We start from the raw sequence: 22,314 nt of genomic DNA, 5'->3' as shown, positions 1-22,314 counted from the left end.
TAATATTACTGGAACATAACCCACACAAAATCACACATTTGCTATACATGGATGATCTAAAACTACAGGCAGCAGCCAATCAACAACTCAACCAATTACTAAAGATAACAGAAGTATTCAGCAGTGATATAAATATGGCATTTGGAACAGACAAATGTAAGAAAAATAGCATAGTCAAGGGAAAACACATTAAACAAGAAGATTACATATTGAATAACCACAGTGACTCCATAGAAGCGATGGAAAAAACAGGTGCCTATAAATACCTAGGATACAGACAAAAAATTGGAATAGATAATACAAATATTGAAGAAGAACTAAAAGAAAAATATAGGCAAAGACTAACAAAAATACTGAAAACAGAATTGACAGCAAGAAACAAGACAAAAGCTATAAATACTTATGCTATACCAATATTGACCTACTCATTTGGAGTAGTGAAATGGAGTAATACAGACCTAGAAGCACTAAATACACTTACACGTTCACAATGCCACAAATATAGAATACATCACATACATTCAGCAACAGAAAGATTCACATTAAGCAGAAAGGAAGTAGGAAGGGGATTCATTGACATAAAAAACCTTCATTATGGACAGGTAGACAATTTAAGAAAATTCTTTCTAGAACGAGCAGAAACTAGCAAAATACACAAAGCAGTCACTCATATAAATACATCGGCTACACCACCGCAATTTCATAACCACCTCTACTACCCTTTAGATCACATAACATCAACAGATACGAAGAAAGTAAATTGGAAGGGGAAGGCACTACATGGCAAGCACCCGTATCATCTAACACAGCCACACATCGATCAAGACGCATCCAACACATGGCTAAGAAAAGGCAATATATACAGTGAGACGGAAGGATTCATGATTGCAATACAGGATCAAACAATAAACACCAGCATATTATTAAAGATCCCAATACCACAACAGATAAATGCAGACTTTGCAAACAACAAATAGAAACAGTGGATCACATCACAGGCGGATGTACAATACTAGCAAATACAGAATACCCCAGAAGACACGACAATGTAGCAAAAATAATAAATCAACAGCTTGCCTTACAACATAAACTTATAAAACAACACGTTCCCACATACAAGTATGCACCACAAAATGTACTGGAGAGTGATGAATACAAATTATACTGGAACAGAACCATTATAACAGATAAAACAACACCACATAACAAACCTGACATCATACTCACCAATAAAAGGAAGAAATTAACACAACTAATCGAAATATCGATACCCAATACAACAAATATACAAAAGAAAAGAGGAGAAAAAATTGAGAAATACATCCAACTGGCTGAGGAAGTCAAGGACATGTGGCATCAGGATAAAGTTGACATTATACCAATTATGCTATCAACTACAGGAGTCATACCACACAATATCCACCAGTACATCAATGCAATACAGCTACATCCAAACTTATATATACAACTACAGAAATCTGTAATTATTGATGCATGTTCAATTACCCGAAAGTTCCTAAATGCAATATAACATATACCGTACAGTTAAAAGGAAGTGACGCTTGATCAAGGTCCGCGTCACTTTCCATTTTTAACCAGACTTAACGTCTGAGAAAGTAAAGAAATAATAATAATAATAATAAGAAGAAGAAATTGTGATACAAATAAGATTAAGTTTCCAGTCAATGTGACAAAAATGGTGTCACATTGAACTCATTGGCCATGAGATTCAACAAATACTTTTAATGACTAATAAAAAATAAAACACACATCTCTTCTGTTTGCATTCTTAGTTTAAGAAGACACATGTTGCAGCCTTAATTTACACAAGTTTCAGCAAGAAAGAAAGAAAGCAGTATCATAGTGAAATGTTTGTAAATGGTTGATAATTTCTTTCAATTAGAATCTATTAGAACCTGAGGACCAAAATTATAATACTATTTTTTTGTAATTTCAGGTTCAAGATTACTCAACATTGCACTTACCATCATCAGAAAAAATACATCAGTTACTCAGTAAACTGATTGTTGTAAAGCTGAATGGTGGACTTGGGACATCAATGGGTTGTGAGGGACCAAAATCTGTTATTACAGTCAGAAATGACATGAACTTCCTTGATCTGACAGTGGAACAAATACTAGTATGGTGGAATAAGTGTCAAATTATGCTATTGAAATTATGTTTATCTTTTCATTTAAGTGATAGAAGTTACAGTCTTGCTCACACTTTATTTTAACAATGTTTCTAATGATCCCAATCCTTCCATCCAGACTGCACTGCATAAATTCCTTGAAACCTTAGGGTCTGAGACATGGGTACTTACAACTGCTTCCATAGAACTCTTACCTGCTCCTGATCCATATAGAATCAACTTCTACCTGCTTCCTAAAATAAACAAAAACAACAATCATGGCTATTCCATAGTAGCTGGTTTCAAAGCCCCCACCAAGAGTATCTCAATTCTTATTGACCATCACCTCTGACCCTCCACAACAAAAGACACCAACCATTTAATGGAATGTCTCAGATCTGTTACCATCTCTCCCCTACAAATAATTCTACTTGTGATCATCAAAGCAACCTCATTCCAGATAACATGGCCTCTCAACCCTAGAACACTTTTTCTTTCAATTACCACATTATTGGTGAAAAGCTCTCAGGTTTCCAGCTGGATAGCAGTGTTAAAATACTGCCATGTTTTGATGAGTGTCATACTTATCTTCTGGCAAAGTCTTCTGATATGTGGACGCTGTGATGTTTATACTAGTGGAGCAGCCCCCTCTACCTGGCTACAGGCAGCCGTATACTGTCTGGTTGGTGGGTGGGGACGGGGTGAGGCTGCAGTGGTGGAGTAGCGGGTGCTCCATTTGCTCTCTGTGGGCATTCTGGCTGCATCTTGTGAACTGGAGGGTGCTGGTCACACTCTTGTCGTATTGCCATTAATGCCACATTCAATGCCACACTTAGTTGGAATCCTTTGTCTGTGTTGACAAGATGTTGTGAACCCAGATTACAGTGGATCCCTTACGGTGCTCTCCTAATAGCTGGTTGCTCACCAAAGAACCTTGGTCTTCCTAGAGGCTATGCTCTGCTAGCACTGATTTTTCTGTTTGTTCCAGTCACATGCACCTTATGTCCTCCCCACAGTATTTTGAAATACAGTACTGTGTTCGCCCAATGTACTGTTGGCCATATTCATAAGCTATGCTGTATATTTACTTTCATTTTTAGTGGGTCTTTTGCAGAGCCAAACCACTCTTTTGTCTTTGGTGGTTGTCAGAAGATAGTTTTTGTGTTGGATTTTTCAAGTAGCCATGCAATTTTGACTGGGAGTAGTCCCAGGTTCAGAAGGAAAGCAAGTCTCTTGCTTCTTGCTCTTCCTGTTTCCAGCATCTTGTCTCTTATTGAATGCTGTACTGAGCTGCACTTCACTGTACCTATTTTTGTGGAATCCTTCTCTCAGGTGTTGTAGTTTATCCCGGAGGCTTTCTTTAACACATATGGCATGGCACAGTGTACTCAGCACTGTCTGCTGTTGTGCTGGATGGTGGCGGATCGTTGCATGCATGTACAGGTCTGTGAGTGTCTTCATCCTATATAATAAATGGCCTAGCATACCATCTGTTTTCTTCCTTATTAGTAGGTCCAGGAAAGGGAGACAGTCATTCTCATCTATTCCCATAGTGAAAGCAATGTTATAATGGATGCTATTAAGGTAGTCCAGAAACTCTTCCAGTACATGTCTACCATACTCCCATACCACAAAGGTATTGTTGACATAGCGGAAGAAGTGCTTGGCTTTCTGGTGAGCAGTTTGAAGAGCCACCTTCTCAAAGTGTGCCATACAGCAGTTTTCAATGGGGATCCATGGCCACATCATTGATCTGTTCATAAGACTAACTGTTGGACTTGAAGCAGGTGTTCGTCAGTTCATGTCAAAATTCACAAGCAAGTTATCACTTTGTAATCAGATATTCTAAGTTTTATCATCCAAGTTCTTAATATGATGACTACAGTGTCCCGCAAGGGGTTCTAGAAGTGTCGCCAGATATTTGGCCAGTCCATAATTGTATGAATTGATGGCGTCAAGTCTAAAAAGGAGAGCCCCTTCAGGTGGCACACCACTCTTTGGTGAGTTTGTGCTTGGCTACCAAGGGCCCTAGCCTTTGCAGCACCTTTTCCCTTTCCGTCCTGCGTGTCTATTCTCCTGCTGTTCTTTTTCCCCTGCCTTGGGGAATATGTCTGGGATATTTTTGGGAATGTGTTCTGAAGTTGTTTTTTCTTTCTTTCTCTGTTGTCCATCTCCTAGCTTTCTCTGCTTTGGCGTTTGATGACCCTCTTTGTTTCTCCTTCCTTCCTGTGTGCTCCTGAAAGCCAACCTATGCATTTGATGTGTCACAGGTGACTGGGTAACGTGTAATTCCCAGCCCCAGGTCGACAGGTGGAGTTCGCACATACCCCCTGGTACAGGTCAGCCGCAGGGAGGGGTGATTGCCTAAGCTATGACCTTCCGAAATTGCCAACTGGTCCCTCTGCCAGAAGTTCAGGTGTTACCTGAGGTGTGGACTGTCCCTAAGGTGGGTGAGCCCCTGAGGGTGCCCTCAACTGGAAGGAGTGAGCCATCAGAGACTTTTTTGTAATGAGCCAATCACCACATCAGTCTGTCTACTATATGTAAACACAATGAGGCTTAAGATTCGAAGACTCTACTGGCTGTCCTCGGTTCCTCATGATATCATGTGCAGAAAAAGGTCAGTCCTTTGTTATGGTTAATTTTGTGGCGGCGTTCGTAGCGACAAGCAATTCGCTGTAGAAATGACTTACGAAGTCACCGCCACACTTTTAATAGCGGGCCGACCGGTCCGCTGGAACAGTGAACAGAAAGATGAAAACCCAAACACTCTGATTAAATAAAAGTCGGTACTTATCTTTACTAACGAAAATACAGAAACACAGTAGTGAACTCCGTGCCTACAGAAATCTGTCTAGTTCGAGTCGGAGCGGCTAGGTCAGCGTCGGCTGACGACAAACAACAACTCTGCTGCGATGAACACACAACTGACTAGCAAGTACACAATTCGGTGGCGAGTATACAACTGAGCGGCAAATACAGAACTGTCCTAGTGCTCGCGACTCCAGCGCTTAAGAACCCAGAAGCCAGCGGTGGCGCGCGCAGATTTGCGGCGATTTCCTGTCTCGCTGGCGCTGCTTATGCGGACGGCGTCTGGACTTTGATGCTGCCAACCTTTTGGCAGCGGGCTTGGGTGGCATTACTGGCTAGGATATAACACTCCTCCCCCCCAAATCGCCGCACCGTCGTTGAATAATGACGTGGCGAGCGTCGACGGCGGGGGAGGGGTCTGGCCGCAGGCGTAGCAGAAGAGACCGGGGCAGAGACTGTTGTCGGTGGCAGTCCCCGGTCCGCACCCCAGCATTGGCTGCGCGGGGCCTTGGGAAACACCGACTGAAAACCGAGGTCAGGGTGCACGCCTGTGACCACGGGCGCAGCTCCTGGGACTGGACGCGACGGGGCATCGGGACCCACGAAGAGAGGCAGCGTCTCCTGACGCTGCGTTGACGGCTGCTGAGTGGGCGCCGGACAAGGCGCTGTGGTGTCAGACTCCTTGGGGGTGCCCAAGGAAAACAGCTGCAGGACAGGCTGCACAGCCACCACTTGGGAAGGCGGCCCGGCTGAGGGGTCGACGTCCATCAGCTCCGAAGGCGGTGGCGACTGAAGAGGGACCGCAGGCGCCGGAGCGACCACCTGGGGCGCTCCCGGATGAAGCTGCGTGGGAGGCATCAACGGGACGGGCTGTCGGCGTGGTAGCGGCGACGGCTGCTGCTGCTGCCCTGGGGGCGGCAGCGAAGTCGGAAGGCGCGGCTGGAACCCGCCGCGGACCAAATCTGTGGACAAAGAACGAGCGGCAGAATCCGGGCGGCCAGCGCGGCGCAACTGGTTCTGATGCCTCCTGTGCACCCCAGTAGCACCTTGAACAGTATAAAAACCGCGACCCTGGACACTTATCACGGTACCACATTCTCAACGACGGCGACCATGATAAACTCTGAAAAAAACGGCGTCGTTGCGCTGAAAACGCGTGCGATGCTCAGAAGCGGCGGGTCGATCCGGGGGGTGCAACAACCGTAGTAGGGTGCGATGACGACGGCCGTGGAGAAGCTCTGCAGGCGAAGGGCTGTCGCGTGGCGTGGTCCGGTACGACGACAGGAACGTGATGAGGGCCTGCTGACGAGAGTGCGTAGCACGAAGGCGGTCCACATGATCCTTGAATGTGCGTACAAAACGTTCCGCTGCACCATTCGATTGAGGGTGGAACGGAGGAGTAAGAACATGGTGAATGCCATTGGCAGAACAAAAACTTTCAAATTCAGCAGAGGTAAATTGTGGACCATTGTCAGACACTAAAACTTCTGGAAGACCCTCAATACAAAAAATTGAAGTCAGCGCCTGTATAGTTTGTGCAGACGTTGTAGACTGCATGGGCACAACAAACGGAAAATTACTAAATGCATCTATCACGATGAGCCAACGAGAATTCCAATATGGACCAGCAAAATCAATATGTACTCGCTGCCAGGGACCGGCAGGGCGTGCCCACTCAAAATAGCGTTGAGGCGGAGCAGCTTGGCGTTCGGCACACGTCGAACAATCTGTAGACATCTGCGTAATCTGCTTATCAATGCCGATCCATGTACAATGACGGCGGGCAAGCTGCTTGGTGCAGACCACTCCCCAATGACCTTGATGCAACAAGTCGAGGACCTTCGATTGGAGCACTTGGGGAACCACTACACGAAGCTGGTCATTCTCGGTGCGTAACAGCAAAACTCCGTGCGAAACAGACAACAGATGACGTTGCGGATAATAGCGACGAACCACAGGATCCGATATGTCCTTTGCCATGGACGGCCAACCACGTTGAACAAAATGTAATAGTAAACTCAGATGAGGATCCGTAGCTGTCTCACATGCCACCTGACGATAATCAATCGGAAAATCTCGGAGGGATTGATGCTCATCGGCGTCAATCTGATGGCAAGAGTCGTCAGAGGAATCGAAGACATCATCCGCAGCAATCGGCAATCTAGGAAGCGCGTCAGCGTTTGCAAGCTGAGCTGTAGGGCGATACAGTACATCTACATCTACATTGATACTCCGCAAGCCACCCAACGGTGTGTGGCGGAGGGCACTTTACGTGCCACTGTCATTACCTCCCTTTCCTGTTCCAGTCGCGTATGGTTCGCGGGAAGAACGACTGTCTGAAAGCCTCCGTGCGCGCTCTAATCTCTCTAATTTTACATTCGTGATCTCCTCGGGAAGTATAAGTAGGGGGAAGCAATATATCCGATACCTCATCCAGAAACGCACCCTCACGAAACCTGGCGAGCAAGCTACACCGCGATGCAGAGCGCCTCTCTTGCAGAGTCTGCCACTTGAGTTTATTAAACATCTCCGTAACGCTATCACGGTTACCAAATAACCCAGTGACGAAACGCGCCGCTCTTCTTTGGATCTTCTCTATCTCCTCCGTCAACCCGACCTGGTATGGATCCCACACTGATGAGCAATACTCAAGTATAGGTCGCACGAGTGTTTTGTAAGCCACCTCCTTTGTTGATGGACTACATTTTCTAAGCACTCTCCCAATGAATCTCAACCTGGTACCCGCCTTACCAACAATTAGTTTTATATGATCATTCCACTTCAAATCGTTCCGTACGCATACTCCCAGATATTTTACAGAAGTAACTGCTACCAGTGTTTGTTCCGCTATCATATAATCATACAATAAAGGATCCTTCTTTCTATGTATTCGCAATACATTACATTTGTCTATGTTAAGGGTCAGTTGCCACTCCCTGCACCAAGTGCCTATCCGCTGCAGATCTTCCTGTATTTCGCTACAATTTTCTAATGCAGCAACTTCTCTGTATACTACAGCATCATCCGCGAAAAGCCGCATGGAACTTCCGACACTATCTACTAAGTCATTTATATATATTGTGAAAAGCAATGGTCCCATAACACTCCCCTGTGGGACGCCAGAGGTTACTTTAACGTCTGTAGACGTCTCTCCATTGATAACAACATGCTGTGTTCTGTTTGCTAAAAACTCTTCAATCCAGCCACACAGCTGGTCTGATATTCCGTAGGCTCTTACTTTGTTTATCAGGCGACAGTGCGGAACTGTATCGAACGCCTTCCGGAAGTCAAGCAAAATAGCATCTACCTGGGAGCCTGTATCTAATATTTTCTGGGTCTCATGAACAAATAAGGCGAGTTGGGTCTCACACGATCGCTGTTTCCGGAATCCATGTTGATTCCTACATAGTAGATTCTGGGTTTCCAGAAATGACATGATACGCGAGCAAAAAACATGTTCTAAAATTCTACAAGAGATCGACGTAAGAGATATAGGTCTATAGTTTTGCGCATCTGCTCGACGACCCTTCTTGAAGACTGGGACTATCTGTGCTCTTTTCCAATCATTTGGAACCCTCCGTTCCTCTAGAGACTTACGGTACACGGCTGTTAGAAGGGGGGCAAGTTCTTTCGCGTACTCTGTGTAGAATCGAATTGGTATCCCGTCAGGTCCAGTGGACTTTCCTCTATTGAGTGATTCCAGTTGCTTTTCTATTCCTTGGACACTTATTTCGATGTGAGCCATTTTTTCGTTTGTGCGAGGATTTAGAGAAGGAACTGCAGTGCGGTCTTCCTCTGTGAAACAGCTTTGGAAAAAGTATCTCATACTGGTATTGTGATAACAAAAGAGCCCAACGTTGTAGTCTCTGAGCTGTCCGCTGAGGAACTGGTTTAGACGGATGAAATAGTGACGTCAGGGGCTTGTGATCTGTTACTAAATAGAATGGTCTACCATAGAGGTAGTGATGGAATTTTGTGACACCGAACACAATAGCCAACGCTTCCTTGTCCAATTGGCTATAATTACACTGAGCTTTGTTTAGCAATTTAGATGCGAACGCAATAGGACGTTCGGTGTTACCGACTCGGTGAGACAACACAGCACCGAGGCCGAAAGAAGAGGCATCCCAAGCTAACACCAAAGGCTTGTTAGGGTCGTAATGGACCAGACAACGATCATTCAATAAAGCCTCTTTAAGCTGCTGAAAGGCTGATTGGCAATCAGCTGACCACACAAACGGAACATTCTTACGGCGGAGACGATGCAACGGTGCAGCAATCTGTGATGCATTAGGTATAAACCTAATATAATATGTCAATTTGCCAAGAACTGCTTGCAATTCATGCAGATTGCGAGGGGTAGGCAAATCACGAATAGCTGCTAAATGTGACTGGGAGGGATGAATGCCTTGAGCATTAATAACATGTCCCAGATACTCCATCTCCGTAAGGAAAAATGAACATTTATCGATGTTGCAATGTAGGCCTGCCTGAGACAACACTGTAAACAAACACTCCAAATTACGGAAATGTTCAGCAGGCGTCCGACCGGACACAACAATATCGTCTAAATAGTTGCAACACGATGGCACATTAGCCAGAAGTTGTGACAAAAAACGCTGAAAAACAGCTGGAGCTGACGCACAACCAAAAGGCAAACGCAGAAAATGGAACAACCCCAACGACGTGTTTATGACAAAATACTCTTGTGATTGCTCGTCGAGGGGCAATTGCAAATATGCTTCACGGAGAACAATTTTGGAAAAGAAACGAGCTTACCCTAACTTATCCATCAGCTCGTCCGGTCTAGGCAAAGGAAAAGAATCAATGACAGTCTGAGGATTAACTGTCGACTTAAAATCAGCACACAAACGTAACTTGCCAGACGTTTTCTTTATAATAACTAAGGGAGAAGCCCACTGGCTCGCTGAAACGGGTTGAATAACACCGTTGTTTTGCCAACGACGAAGTTCATCTGCTACAGGTGCCCGGAGGGCGTGAGGCACTGGCCGAGCACGAAAAAATCGAGGCTGAGCATTATCTTTCAACGTAATATGAGCGGCAAAGTTCACAGCACAACCTAGTTCGTCTTTAAATATGTCACTGTATTGTTTACACAAATCGGCTATGCTGTCTTGAGGAACAACAACAGAATTAATTTGCAACACATTGTCTTGGATAGACAGGCCAAACAAGTCAAAACAGTCTAATCCGAAAATGTTTACACTGTCTGTAGCACGGAGCACTGTGAATGAAACTGTTTTTGTATTGCCATGGAATGTGGCTGGCACGCTACATACACCTAACACAGGAATTTGTTCTCCACTATAAGTAGCCAAAGAATGTTTTGCCGCTGAAAGTTTAGGGTGGCCGATAGCCGCATACGTAGCACTATTTATGAGAGTCACAGACGCACCAGTGTCTAATTGAAAATTGAAGGTCTTATCCTGGATGCGTAGCTTCACAAAAAGTTTATTACACTGCCTCTGGATCGGTGCAGTGGAGGCAGAAGACACAAAATCAGCGCGTGTTCGCTGCTTACGACAACTCGTGGGTTGGGCGGGTGGAACAACAACTCCCGCTTCACTTGCAGTCTGTACATTACCTTTTACAGCGTTTGAATTACGCTTGGGTCGCATAGCAGAGGGCTGGGTGGGTGGCGTATTGCGAACAAGTTTATTACCCACACGAACCGTGGAAGAGTCTGTAAATGCGACCTTCTGGGCGGGCTGGCTTTGAAGAACATGAATATCCATGGGCTGGGCAGCACTAGAATTGTTCTTGCGTTTACGCAAACAAACAGTCTGGATGTGTCCTTTCCTTTGACAAAAGTGACAAACCGCGTTTCTTAACGGGCAACGTTCACGAGGATGAGCAAGAACACACTTAGGGCAAGACTTAACTCTATCATTTTGCACACGCGGCTGACGAATGTGTTTAACATGACGCGGCCGGCTAGTGTTTACAGTCTGACGCTGCCGGTGGGGCCGCGGGCGTGGCATAACTTGCTTAGCACAGGCAATTTGAGAAATACATGGCTGATCTAACTCACACTCAGCATAGTCAAAAGTATCTTGGGCTTCAATGATGTTCATCACAGTCTCTAATGACGGGTCAGGCAACTTTAAGATAGCAGTACGAATACGAGAATCTGCAATGTTTTGAGTAATAGCGTCTCGTAACATGACATCACTGTAGGAAGCTCCACACACACAATTAAATCGGCACTGACGGGTGAGGCCCCGTAAATCTGTTAACCACTGTTTATTAGATTGATGTGGGAGTTTCTTTAATCTGAAGAACTTGAATCTGGCTGCTGCCACATGAACTCGCGACTCGAAATACTCAGCAAGCTTGTTAACAACAACGTCATAGTCTAAAGCTTCTGGCTGGGATTCCGGGAACAACTTACAAAGTAGGCGATAGACTTCCACGCCCGCAGTGGAAATTAAATAAAGCTGCCGCTCAGTACCTGTGATTTTGTAGACTGTCATGTGCGCCTGCAACTGCGCGAAATATTCTCGCCATTCTTCTCTTGATGCATCAAAAGCACGGAAAGGTGGTGCTGCCTGTGCTTGTTCCTTTTGTGTTGGAGGATTAGCCGCTTGTTTGGCGATTGCTTCCACCAGACTTTGTATTTGCTGACTCTGTAACAAGATCAACTGTTGTAATTCGGCAGACATAGGGAACACAAATTAAACCAGCCCCCAAAATTTTATCGCTATAATTAGTATAACCAGAAACAAGTTGAACCAGCCCTGCACACGAGTTTGGAAGTCCTCGTCGCCAATTTTGTGGCGGCGTTCGTAGCGACAAGCAATTCGCTGTAGAAACGGCTTACGAAGTCACCGCCACACTTTTAATAGCGGGCCGACCGGTCCGCTGGAACGGTGAACAGAAAGATGAAAACCCAAACACTCTGATTAAATAAAAGTCGGTACTTATCTTTATTAACGAAGATACAGAAACACAGTAGTGAACTCTGTGCCTACAGAAATCTGTCTAGTTTGAGTCGGAGCGGCTAGGTCAGCGTCGGCTGACGACAAACAACAACTCTGCTGCGATGAACACACAACTGACTAGCAAGTACACAATTCGGTGGCGAGTATACAACTGAGCGGCGAATACAGAACTGTCCTAGCGCTCGCGGCTCCAGCGCTTAAGAACCCAGAAGCCAGCGGTGGCGCGCGCAGACTTGCGGCGATTTCCTGTCTCGCTGGCGCTGCTTATGCGGACGGCGTCCGGAGTTTGATGCTGCCAACCTTTTGGCAGCGGGCTCGGGTGGCATTACTGGCTAGGATATAACAGTTAATCCATTTATTATTCAGTAAGGTGTTGATGCAATTGCAGACCCTGTGAAATCCTGCTCTCATTTACATAATGCCACTTTGCTTCTGGAGACCAATTGTGATTATCACACCCAACAACTGCTTACAGTTTCACTCCTCCACGACTATCCTGTTAGTGTCGAGACACATTGAAGGCTGAATTCTTTACATGGTGTTATTTACGCTCAGCTGCTTGATGGTCTGACTGGGAGGAGAAATTCAAATTTACCTCTCTGATCAGGGCACCACTGCAGTCCATCGGGTAATGGAAAAGGTTGATGCAACCTTAGTGCCTACACTCACTCAATTTCTGATGTTTGATAGAGTAGTGCTTCTGCCAGAGATCAAAGTAGGCTATGAAGTCATTGTAGTCCAACCAGACATTCCCAAACTAATGCATTGCTACCAGTGTCAAAGTTATAACAACACAAGTCCTGTAAAAACATGGCCAAATGTGTTACTTGTGTAGGGATGCTCATGAGGGCGACTGCCTGCCTCCTTCTCCCCCCTGTATCAGTTGAAATGGTGACCATGCTGCCTCATCCCATGAGTGTCCCATGTATCTAGATGAGTGGGCCTTTCAAAAGATCTGGGTGAAGGAAAAAGTACCTTACACTGTCGCTCGCAAGTTGTTGGCTAGTTGAAAGCCCTGCACCTTACCACCCAGCACTTACAGTACCATTCCTGTCACGCCTCACTCCACGAAGACCATAGCCACGAAGATCTGTCACCTCTAATTCAGCACTGCATTAGTAAAATCACCCAGTATCACAGTACCATCCCAGTCCCTTTCTCCTCCAGCTATGTGACAAGCCACAAAATCATCACCTGTGGCTGTGAAATCACCTACTACACAACCAGCAGTCCAGAAAGACAAAAAGAATATTCCTGCAAAGACTTTTTACATCCCTCCAGCCAACAAACGTCTGCGTCTTCATCTGTTAACTGTAAAGGCTCTAAGAAATCAAACAAGAGCAAACAGTGTTCTCTTTCCCCGACTCAGAGATTCTCTTCAGTGGTGTCACCATGTGACACCCTCACCTGGCCAAACTCCATTTCACGAGTGCAACCCGCCTACCATTTTTCTGCCCCCAAATCTGCAGACTCACCTAGTGAGAATGCTGATGCCTCTGTAGATCTCATGGAACAGGGTCTTCCAGCCTCTGCACCCTGTAGAAATGGATCTTCAAAGGCTGTCACTCAGCAGTCACCGAGGTGACTACTCTTTGTTTGTTCCCTCCTCCTCAGTTCCTCTTATTACTCTTCTCCAATGGAACATTCATGGCATTAGATCCAACAAGAAGGATTTATGGCTGCTCTTGGAATCCCAGCATCCACTTGTTCCTACTGCCAAGAAACAAAATTGTCTCCTCACAACTGCTTTGACCTCCCGCATTTCCATTTCCTTCCAGTCCGCTTTGACTTGACCCCCTGCCCCCCCCCCCCCCCCACTCCTCCTCAAGGACAGCATTCCACCTCATGGGGGAATCATACTGCTCATTCGTGATGATGTTCATAGCCAAACCAACTCACAGGACACTTGGCTGCAAGCAGTTACAGTCTGCATTATCCTTCCTTGCTTCACATTTTCTCCTTCCAACATCTACATCCCTCCGTCATTTGGTGTCACCAGGGCAGGCTTCCTCCAGCTTATTGATCAATTCTTTCACCTCTTTTTGCTGCTCAGTGACTTTAATGCACACCATATACTTTGGGGCTCTTCCAGAACCTGTCTGAGATGTGTCCTCTCAGCTGATCTTATCAATCAACTCAACCTCATTTGTATTAACACTGGAGCAACCACGCTCCTTTAAGATTCCATGCACACCTATTCTCATTTGGATCTCTCATTCTGCACTGCCTAGCTTGCCTATTATTCCAAGTGGTCCAGTCTCTACGACATGTACTTGAGCAACCATTTCCCATGCGCTATCTGTTTGCTGACTCCTACCCCACCTGCATGTAAACACAATTGGTGGCTTTATAAGGCTGATTGGAGGCTTTATTCCCTCCTGGCGACCTTTGGTGAACAACATTTCCTCAGTTATGCTGACCAGGTAGGGTACCTCTCAAATATTATCCTTACCATCACAGAACATTCCATACCTTGCACTTCATCTTTACCATACCATGTTCTGGTCTCCTGTTGGACTGAGGCATGCTGCAACGCAATTCATACATGGAGATGTGCTCTCTGCATTTAGCTGTCATCCTATGGTGGCAAACTATTTGTTACAAACAGTTGCTTGTGCAGTATCTTTGCATTCTTCGTGATAGCAAAAAGGCTGACTGGATTTCATTTACTAGTTCTTTTAACAGTTCCACTCATTCTTCCATGTGGAGCAACCTCTGTTGCCTCTCTGGGACCAAGTTTCATTCCTCAATTTCCTGCCTGACTGTAGCAGATGACATCATTGCGGACACTATAATTGTCTGCAACACCTTGGGCTGCTATTTTGCAGAGATTCTGAGCTCGATCCACCATCACCCTGCCTTCCAAACTTGGTGAGAGTGCAGGAGGCTTGGGTGATACCCTTCTCCTCTCAGATGCATGATTCATGGTCAGTTGCTATGGTGGCTCAGATGTAACCACTGCACAATGTGGATTTTGAGTGCACTGTTCTGCAGTTGATCATCTTGTTACTTTGTCAACCCATGCCATGAATGGTTTTCTGTAGAAATACTGGACTGTGACCAAGTTTTTTGATTTGGAGAAATAACACCTGCTGGAGGATGGTATCCTCTGTACTCTACAGATGTGGATCTTCCAAGGTTCTGTTCTGAGCATTGTCCTCTTTGCTATAGTCATTAACCCTTTTATGGCCTGTCTCCTGCCAGGCACCTCAGCCTCCTTTTCATTGACGACTTTGTAAAGTATTGCAGTTCTCCATGGACTTGTCTCTTTGAGCAGCAGCCTCAGGGATGTCTCGATCATCTTTACTTGTGAAGTATTGACAATGGCTTTCACTTTTCCAATGATAAAACCATTTTTAGAATTTCTGGTGGTGCAGTTGGTTTCTCCCGCCGTCTTTACATCTTGGGCCTATTGCTTTTTCCTTTTACTGAAACTACCAAATGCCTGGGGCTCATGCTTGATAGAAAAATTTCTTGGTCCTCTCACGTGTCTTACCTGGGTGCATGCTGCACTTGGTCTCTCAATGTCCTATGTGTTCTAAGCAGTATTTCCTGGCAAGAGGATCAGACCACCATCCTTCGTTTGTACTGATTCCATGTCCACTCTAAACTAGACTGCAGGTGTTTTGTTTATTCAACTGCACATCTGTCCATATTACGCTGTCTTAATACAATCCACCATCAAGGAATCCATTTGGCCACTGGCACCTTTTACAGTTGCCTGGTTGAGAGCCTTATGCAGAAGCTGCTGAACTACCGCTAACATACTGGCATTATGTTCTCCTCAGCACATATGCATGTTGTTTGCCTGCCATGCCTAGCCACCCATCCTAGGCCTCCTTTTTCGATGACTCCCTTGAGCACCAGTAGGGGGCGCGTTGCTCTTCTCTGTTAGTCTGCAGCTCGTGGTCTCGCGGTCGCATTCTCACTTCCCGAGCATGGGATCCTGGGTTCAATTCCTGGTGGGGTCACGGATTTTCACCTGCCTCGAGATGACAGGGTATTTGTGTTGTCCTCATCATTTCATCATCATTCATGAAAGTGGCGAGTTTGGACTGAGCCAAGGTTGGGAATTTGTACGGGCACTGATAACCATGCAGTTGAGTGCCCCACAAACCCATCATCATCATCATCATCATCATCATCATCTCTGTTACCTCCTGCAATTTGCTTTCAACTACTACTCTGGCAGCTTATCTTCACACTACCTGTCATGTTCCTGATGGATGTGAACCCTTGACCACCTTGGCTTCATGCAGTGGCCTGTGTTCAAGTTGAACTTCATTCACTTCCTAAATAAACTACTCTGGATTTTATCTATTGCAGTAAGTATCTCGACCTCCATATACAACTTAGTGACAGCCATGTTCATGTACACTGATGGCTCTCAGACCGACTGTGTTGTCATGTGTGCCTTTGTCATTGGCACCAACCAGTTTTGGTTTTGGCTTCCAGAACACTGCTCAATATTGACAGCAGAACTCTTTGCCCTCTATCAGCCCATCCAGTACATCCAGTGACACAGGCTTATTAATTGTGTCATGTACTCTGATCCTTTCAATGCCCTTCAGAAACTGTGTGTGACACACAGTCCAGCCCATAGTTCAATGGGTCCAAGAAAGCTTCCACTAGAGGGAGCCACTGTGATGTTCATGTGGGTGCCTGGTCACATCAGTCTGATGGGAATGGGGCTGCTGATGCTGCAACCAAGGCTGCAGTCCTCCTAACTCGGCCTGCTAGTTCTTCTATTCCATCTGATGATCTCCATGTTGCTGTCTGTCAGTGGGTGGTGTCACTTTGCCGTCACCACTAGTCTTCCCTTCATGGAAATAAACTCTGGGGAATTAAACATCTCCCAGCTGCTCAACCAGCTATCTCTTGGCCCTCTCGCTGCAAGGAGATCATTTGAGCTGGGTTGCATATTGGACACTGTCATTTTAGCCATCACCATTTGTTAAGTGGTGATCCCTCGCCACATTGTGCTCATTGTCATCAAGCTTTGATCGTTCACTGTTTCGTGGCCAAATGCCCTTTTTTAACCACTTCTGTTCTCACACATGTTTACCATCTGAATTACCAGATGTTTTATCAAATGTCACATGGGCTCTCGACTGTGTTTTACTTTTCATCCATCGTAGCAATACGGCAAAGGACATTTAATCTTCAGTTCAGGATCTCTTCCGTCTCTACAGCGTATTTTGTGGACCTTTCTTCACCAGGAAGCCGTTGTTCTCAGACCCCTTTCCTTCCATCAGTTGGGATTAACATATAGTCACTTTTAAGTTCTTTTAATTTTTGATGGTCTAAGGTCATAAAATGGGTGCTTATGACCTTAGCTGCTTTTGCACAAAAAAAAGTCTTACGAGAGGTACCCAGTGTTTAAGATCCCAGGTAACACACACTGCAGCCATTCACCCTTGTGGGGCTTCGTTTGTGAAAGAGGAAAAAAAAAAATAATAAATAAAATCAGAATTTTGTGTGATACACAGTAGCATTAAAAAAAGTGTCAGTAAATAGCCTGGTTGTGTGGTACAGTGGATAGGATAAGTGTCACAAGCAGGATGTTGTGGGTTCAAATCTTACCCGGTGCAATATATATATATTTCTTTTTTATTTTTAAAACTTTATGAAAATGGTTTGATCATTTTTATTCAGTTAATTGATTTAAATATAATTTTTTATTTCCATTCCTCTGTTATGTAATTTTAATCTAATATCAACTTCTTCATTTTCTCTTATTTTTATTCCTATCATTCTTTTTCTACTTGAAATCTTTGTTCATGCATTTTTAATTAATTTTATGTATTTTGATTTAATTTCATTTTTTTATCACCCTCTTTTTCATGCACTTAATTGTGTTATGTTGAATCCATTTCTCATTTTGCTTTATTTTCATTTTACTTACACACCCTTCTTTCATTTAAATTTTCAGCTGCATTATTTTGTCCATAGTCCAATAGGTATTTAAGTTATGATTTAAATGTTTGCATAACAATTACTGTGCAAGAAAAATTACACAGCTGGTAATGAAAAATACATTTTTCACATCATTGCACAGTCAATATAAATAGATTATTTTGTCTTTTGTTTTTTAATTGATAGACTGGAATTTTCAAATTATTGAATATTATAATAGATAAATATAATTAAATTGATATTCACAAAAATTTCGATTGTAAACAGAATGATGTAAGGAAAAAATGAAAACGTTCATACGGTGATTAAAATTATGTGAAAAAGGAATAGAAATAAAAAGTTACATACAAAAAAGTTAATTGAATAACAATAATGATGAAAGCAATTTCACTAATAATTTAAAAATAAAATAGTTTAATGGACCTGATGAGATTGGAATTCACACATTCGAAACTATTATCCTGTCCATTACACCACACAAACACTCTACCAAATAGGACTTTTTTTAATGATATTAAGCATCATGCAAAATTCCAAAAAAGTTTTTTCTTCAGTTACTCATAAAAAAGACACATCAGGGTGAACACCTGCGAAGTGTGACACATGGGATGTTAACCTACATAACTGTATATTTGTTTTCAAAAAGTTGATCCCACTGGTGGGTGACCTCTCCTTTTTAGTCAAAGAGGTACTTCTTCCATGTGGATATGTGGAAGTCCATACAGATGTGGTGACAATAGCAGCCTGGGATACAGCCACTTCTTCACTGCCTCTAGAAGATCTGAGTTCTTCAGCGTATCTACCGTTTCCCTGGTCATGGTCAACGTTGGATTGTTCTTGAGCTTCCCATAGACCAGACCCTGTAGCAGCAAGCCAATTTTATGATGGTAATCACTGATGCATATCAGCACTACTGCATTCCCATTGTGTGCTGGAGGAACCACAGTGACAAAATCATCTCTCAGAGATGAGATACACTATGTGATCAAAAGTATCTGTATGTCCCCAAAAACATACATTTTTCATATTAGGTGCTTTGTGCTACTGCCTACTGCCAGGTATTCCATATTAGCGACCTCAGTAGTCATTAGACATCATGAGAGAACAGAATGGGGTGTTCTGCAGAACTCGCGGACTTCGAACATGGTCAGCTGATTGAATGTCACTTGGGTCATATGCCTGTATGCAAGATTTCCATACTCCTAAACATCCTTAGGTCCACTGCTTCTGATGTGATAGTGAAGTGGAAACATAAAGGGACATGTGCAGCTCAGAAGTGTACAGGCCGACCTCATCTGTTGACTGACAGAGACCGCCGACAGTTGAAGAGGGTAGTAATGTGTAATAGCAGACATCTATCCAGACAATTACACAGGAATTCCAAACTGCATCAGGATCCACTGCAAGTACTATGACAGTTAGGCAGAAGGTGAGAAAACTTGAATTTCATGGTCGTGCGGCTACTCATAAGCCACACATCATGCCAAACGACACCCCACTCAGTGTAAGGAAGGTAAACATTGGATGATTAAACAGTGGAAAAACAGTGTGTGGAGCAACGAATCACGGTACACAATGTGACGATCCAATGGCAGGGTGTAGGTATCATGAAAGCCAGGTGAACGTCATCTGCCAGCGTGTGTAGTGCCAACAGTAAAATTCAGAGCTAGTGGTGTTATGGTGTGGTCGTGTTCTTCATGGAGGAGGCTTACACCTCTTGTAGTTATGTACGGCACTACCACAGCACTGGCCTACATTGATGTTTTAAGCATCTTCTTGCTTCCCAATGTTGAAGAGCAATTTGGGGTTGGCAACTGCATCTTTCAGCACATTTGAACACCTGTTAATAATGCACAGCCTGTGGCGGAGTGGTTGCACGACATCCCTGTAGTGGACTGGCCTGCACAGAGTCCTGACTTGAATCCTGTAGAACACCTTTGGGATGTTTTGGAATGCTGACTTCATGTCAGGCCTCACTGCCTGACATCGATACCTTTCCTCAGTGCAGCACTCCATGAAGAATGGTCTGCCATTCCCATCACCTGACTGAACGTATGTCTGCAAGAGTGGAAGCTGTCATCAAGGTTAAGTGTGGGCCAACACCATATTGAATTCCAGCATTACTGATGGAAGGCGCCACGAACTTGTAAGTCATTTTCAGCCAGGTGTCCGGATACTTTTGATCACATAGTGTAATCTCCATTTTTGCTGCCATCAAGTTCACTTAGAGATGCAGGGAATTATTGATGAAGCTGCAAGTTTCCCACTGGGCCTCCTTTGCATCTTCCTTTGGCAGGCATCAGATTGATTCCTACATGCTGCTAATAACGTTGTGTTTTGGTATGGCCCTTGGGAAGGGTACAAAGTTCAGTCCTTTCGTGAGCACTGTAGTGGAGCTGAATCCAGTACTCTATCTGTCAACTTTACAATTGCTTTGGTGCTATTCACCTCCTTGTCGGTCATTTGAGCTCTCAGCAGCAGCGTGGGGGAAGCAATCTGAGGCCTGCAAAAGGAAGAATCTAAGGATTCTGGTGGGAAACCTGGAGCATCATTGATGAGTCCCAACGTCCAAAAGTGAACGTGATAGCAGTGGAACAGGAGACTATCCAATCACTGAGAGATGATGGTGGCACTATGGTTCTTCCAGCAGACAAAGGGAATGTAATGGTGCTGACATGCATGATTACCATCATAAAACTGACGCGCTGGTACAGGTCCCGGCCTGCAGAAAGCTCAAGAAGGGTTATAACACTAACGCTTTTCCCTAATAACTGAACCTTTAGTCCTGGTATGGGAAAGGAACATATAACACTCTAACATGCCGTAAAACATGCTAATGTTACCCTCTGAGAGGATTTCAAAGTCCGACTGTGCTTATGTCTAATGGACAAAGATATCAGACTATAATTTCAATTCTGATGAAATTAACAGAAAAACCAAACGGACTTTAACCTTGGAAGTTAATGAAAGTGGTAAAATCATAAATGAATGAATAAAAATGAATGGTCGATAGCCCAATTAAGCACATTAATTTGGAAATATATATTTGAGAAAATTGAATATTAGTTATTTAAGTTAATTTTGTTGAGATTTCCCTTTGAATAGGAAACAGGATACAAACTGACACAGTGGACTCTTTACTGTGTGTAGCAGCAGTTACCAACAGCACACACACCAGTAAATTATGGGGAGCAAATCTGCACCAAGCTCATACTAATGACAGCCACACTCAAGAGCATTACTTATTCAAATACTGAAATATCACTGCATGAAGTGCAGAACCAAATTTGGACATGAGGGGCTTCTATCTTGATTGACATTAAAAACACAAATAAAGATGAATAATATCAGAAATACACTGTTTAAGCACCTCTAAATATAGCATTTTTCCTTATTTATAGTAATAGTTCAATTTTTTCCTGATAGGAGTAAAATATGATGGGGACCCATAAACTAGTATAGTTTCACTAGTCAAAACTCTTTGACTATTACAGTAGTAAATACTAATTCTAAAAGCTAATCATTCACCTCACTTGAAGTAGTTCATAAATTACTTTGCAAGACAATAAAATAAAATACAAAATTGGGTTTAATTAACTTCAAAAAAGGAACCTTTCATGATGGGTCCCAAAATTGCACCTTCTTTAAAATTGTGCATAATTTTTTTTCTAACAATACTATTGCAAACGTGTTCATTAAAGATTTATATGTATTGAACTTTAATTACCTGTGAAGCAGGTATTCTTTGCAGTAATATTTACACAATCCTGCACTGTAATCCTACAAAACTATATTTTATAATAAACTAATGATACTTTATCAAAAGCCTACCCAACTTCACTTTTGTGGTTTTAGCTTTAACTTTTACTACTCCTTTTACTTTAGACAAAAAGTCACTTTTAAACACATGAATTTTTCATTTAAATCATGATACTTGGTTTTAGTAGCACTTAGGTGAGGACCCTGTGTAGGTTCATGATCAGGATTGAAAATATGGTTCCAGACACACAGTTATGTTTTAAGTCATTATTATTGAAACAACACACAAATTAACTCGTCCATGCCCATACACTTTACTTAACTGAATGTATGAAGTTTGTAAAGCAGTGGCGAAGATTGGTGGCAGGCGACATGGCGGCTAACTGTACTCAAGGCCCTTGATATATGAATGCTCTATAAAATCTCTTCTTGGCATCAGATTTTAAACATATTAGAGCCAATCCATTACCCCATGAATACCAAATAATAATCAGCTCCACATCTGAGGCAAATCCGTTATAATGCAGCTTCCAAATACCTCTCTTAGCATCGTCAAAGTGTTCCATTCTAAGGCTAGCCACATACTGCGTGTTTTTCACACAAAGGAGCCACTCAGTTCGACCACCAAACCCACCTTTTGCATCAAACCATGTCACTTCCATTGCGGAGGGACTTCCCTACAGTGTTTACATCTTAAAAATACAAGTGCCCTAAACATAAACCGGCTTTTAACAA

The 22,314-nt window shown here is 43.6% G+C and overlaps 1 protein-coding gene across 1 annotated transcript in view; it reads left to right on the top strand.

Moving 5' to 3' along the window:
- LOC124775146 (UTP--glucose-1-phosphate uridylyltransferase-like) overlaps positions 1-22,314 on the top strand; it is a 266,959-nt gene that overhangs the window by 62,115 nt on the left and 182,530 nt on the right. Inside the window, exon 5 of the mRNA XM_047249986.1 lies at positions 1,958-2,140. Within this exon, the coding sequence (XP_047105942.1) occupies positions 1,958-2,140 (183 nt within the window). The remainder of the gene's footprint in view (positions 1-1,957; positions 2,141-22,314) is intronic.

Source organism: Schistocerca piceifrons, chromosome 2 (assembly GCF_021461385.2).
Source record: "Schistocerca piceifrons isolate TAMUIC-IGC-003096 chromosome 2, iqSchPice1.1, whole genome shotgun sequence".
Taxonomy (NCBI): Eukaryota; Metazoa; Arthropoda; class Insecta; order Orthoptera; family Acrididae; genus Schistocerca; species Schistocerca piceifrons.
The sequence above is the reverse complement of the archived record's forward strand: the minus strand, read 5'-3'. Positions and strand labels throughout refer to the sequence as shown.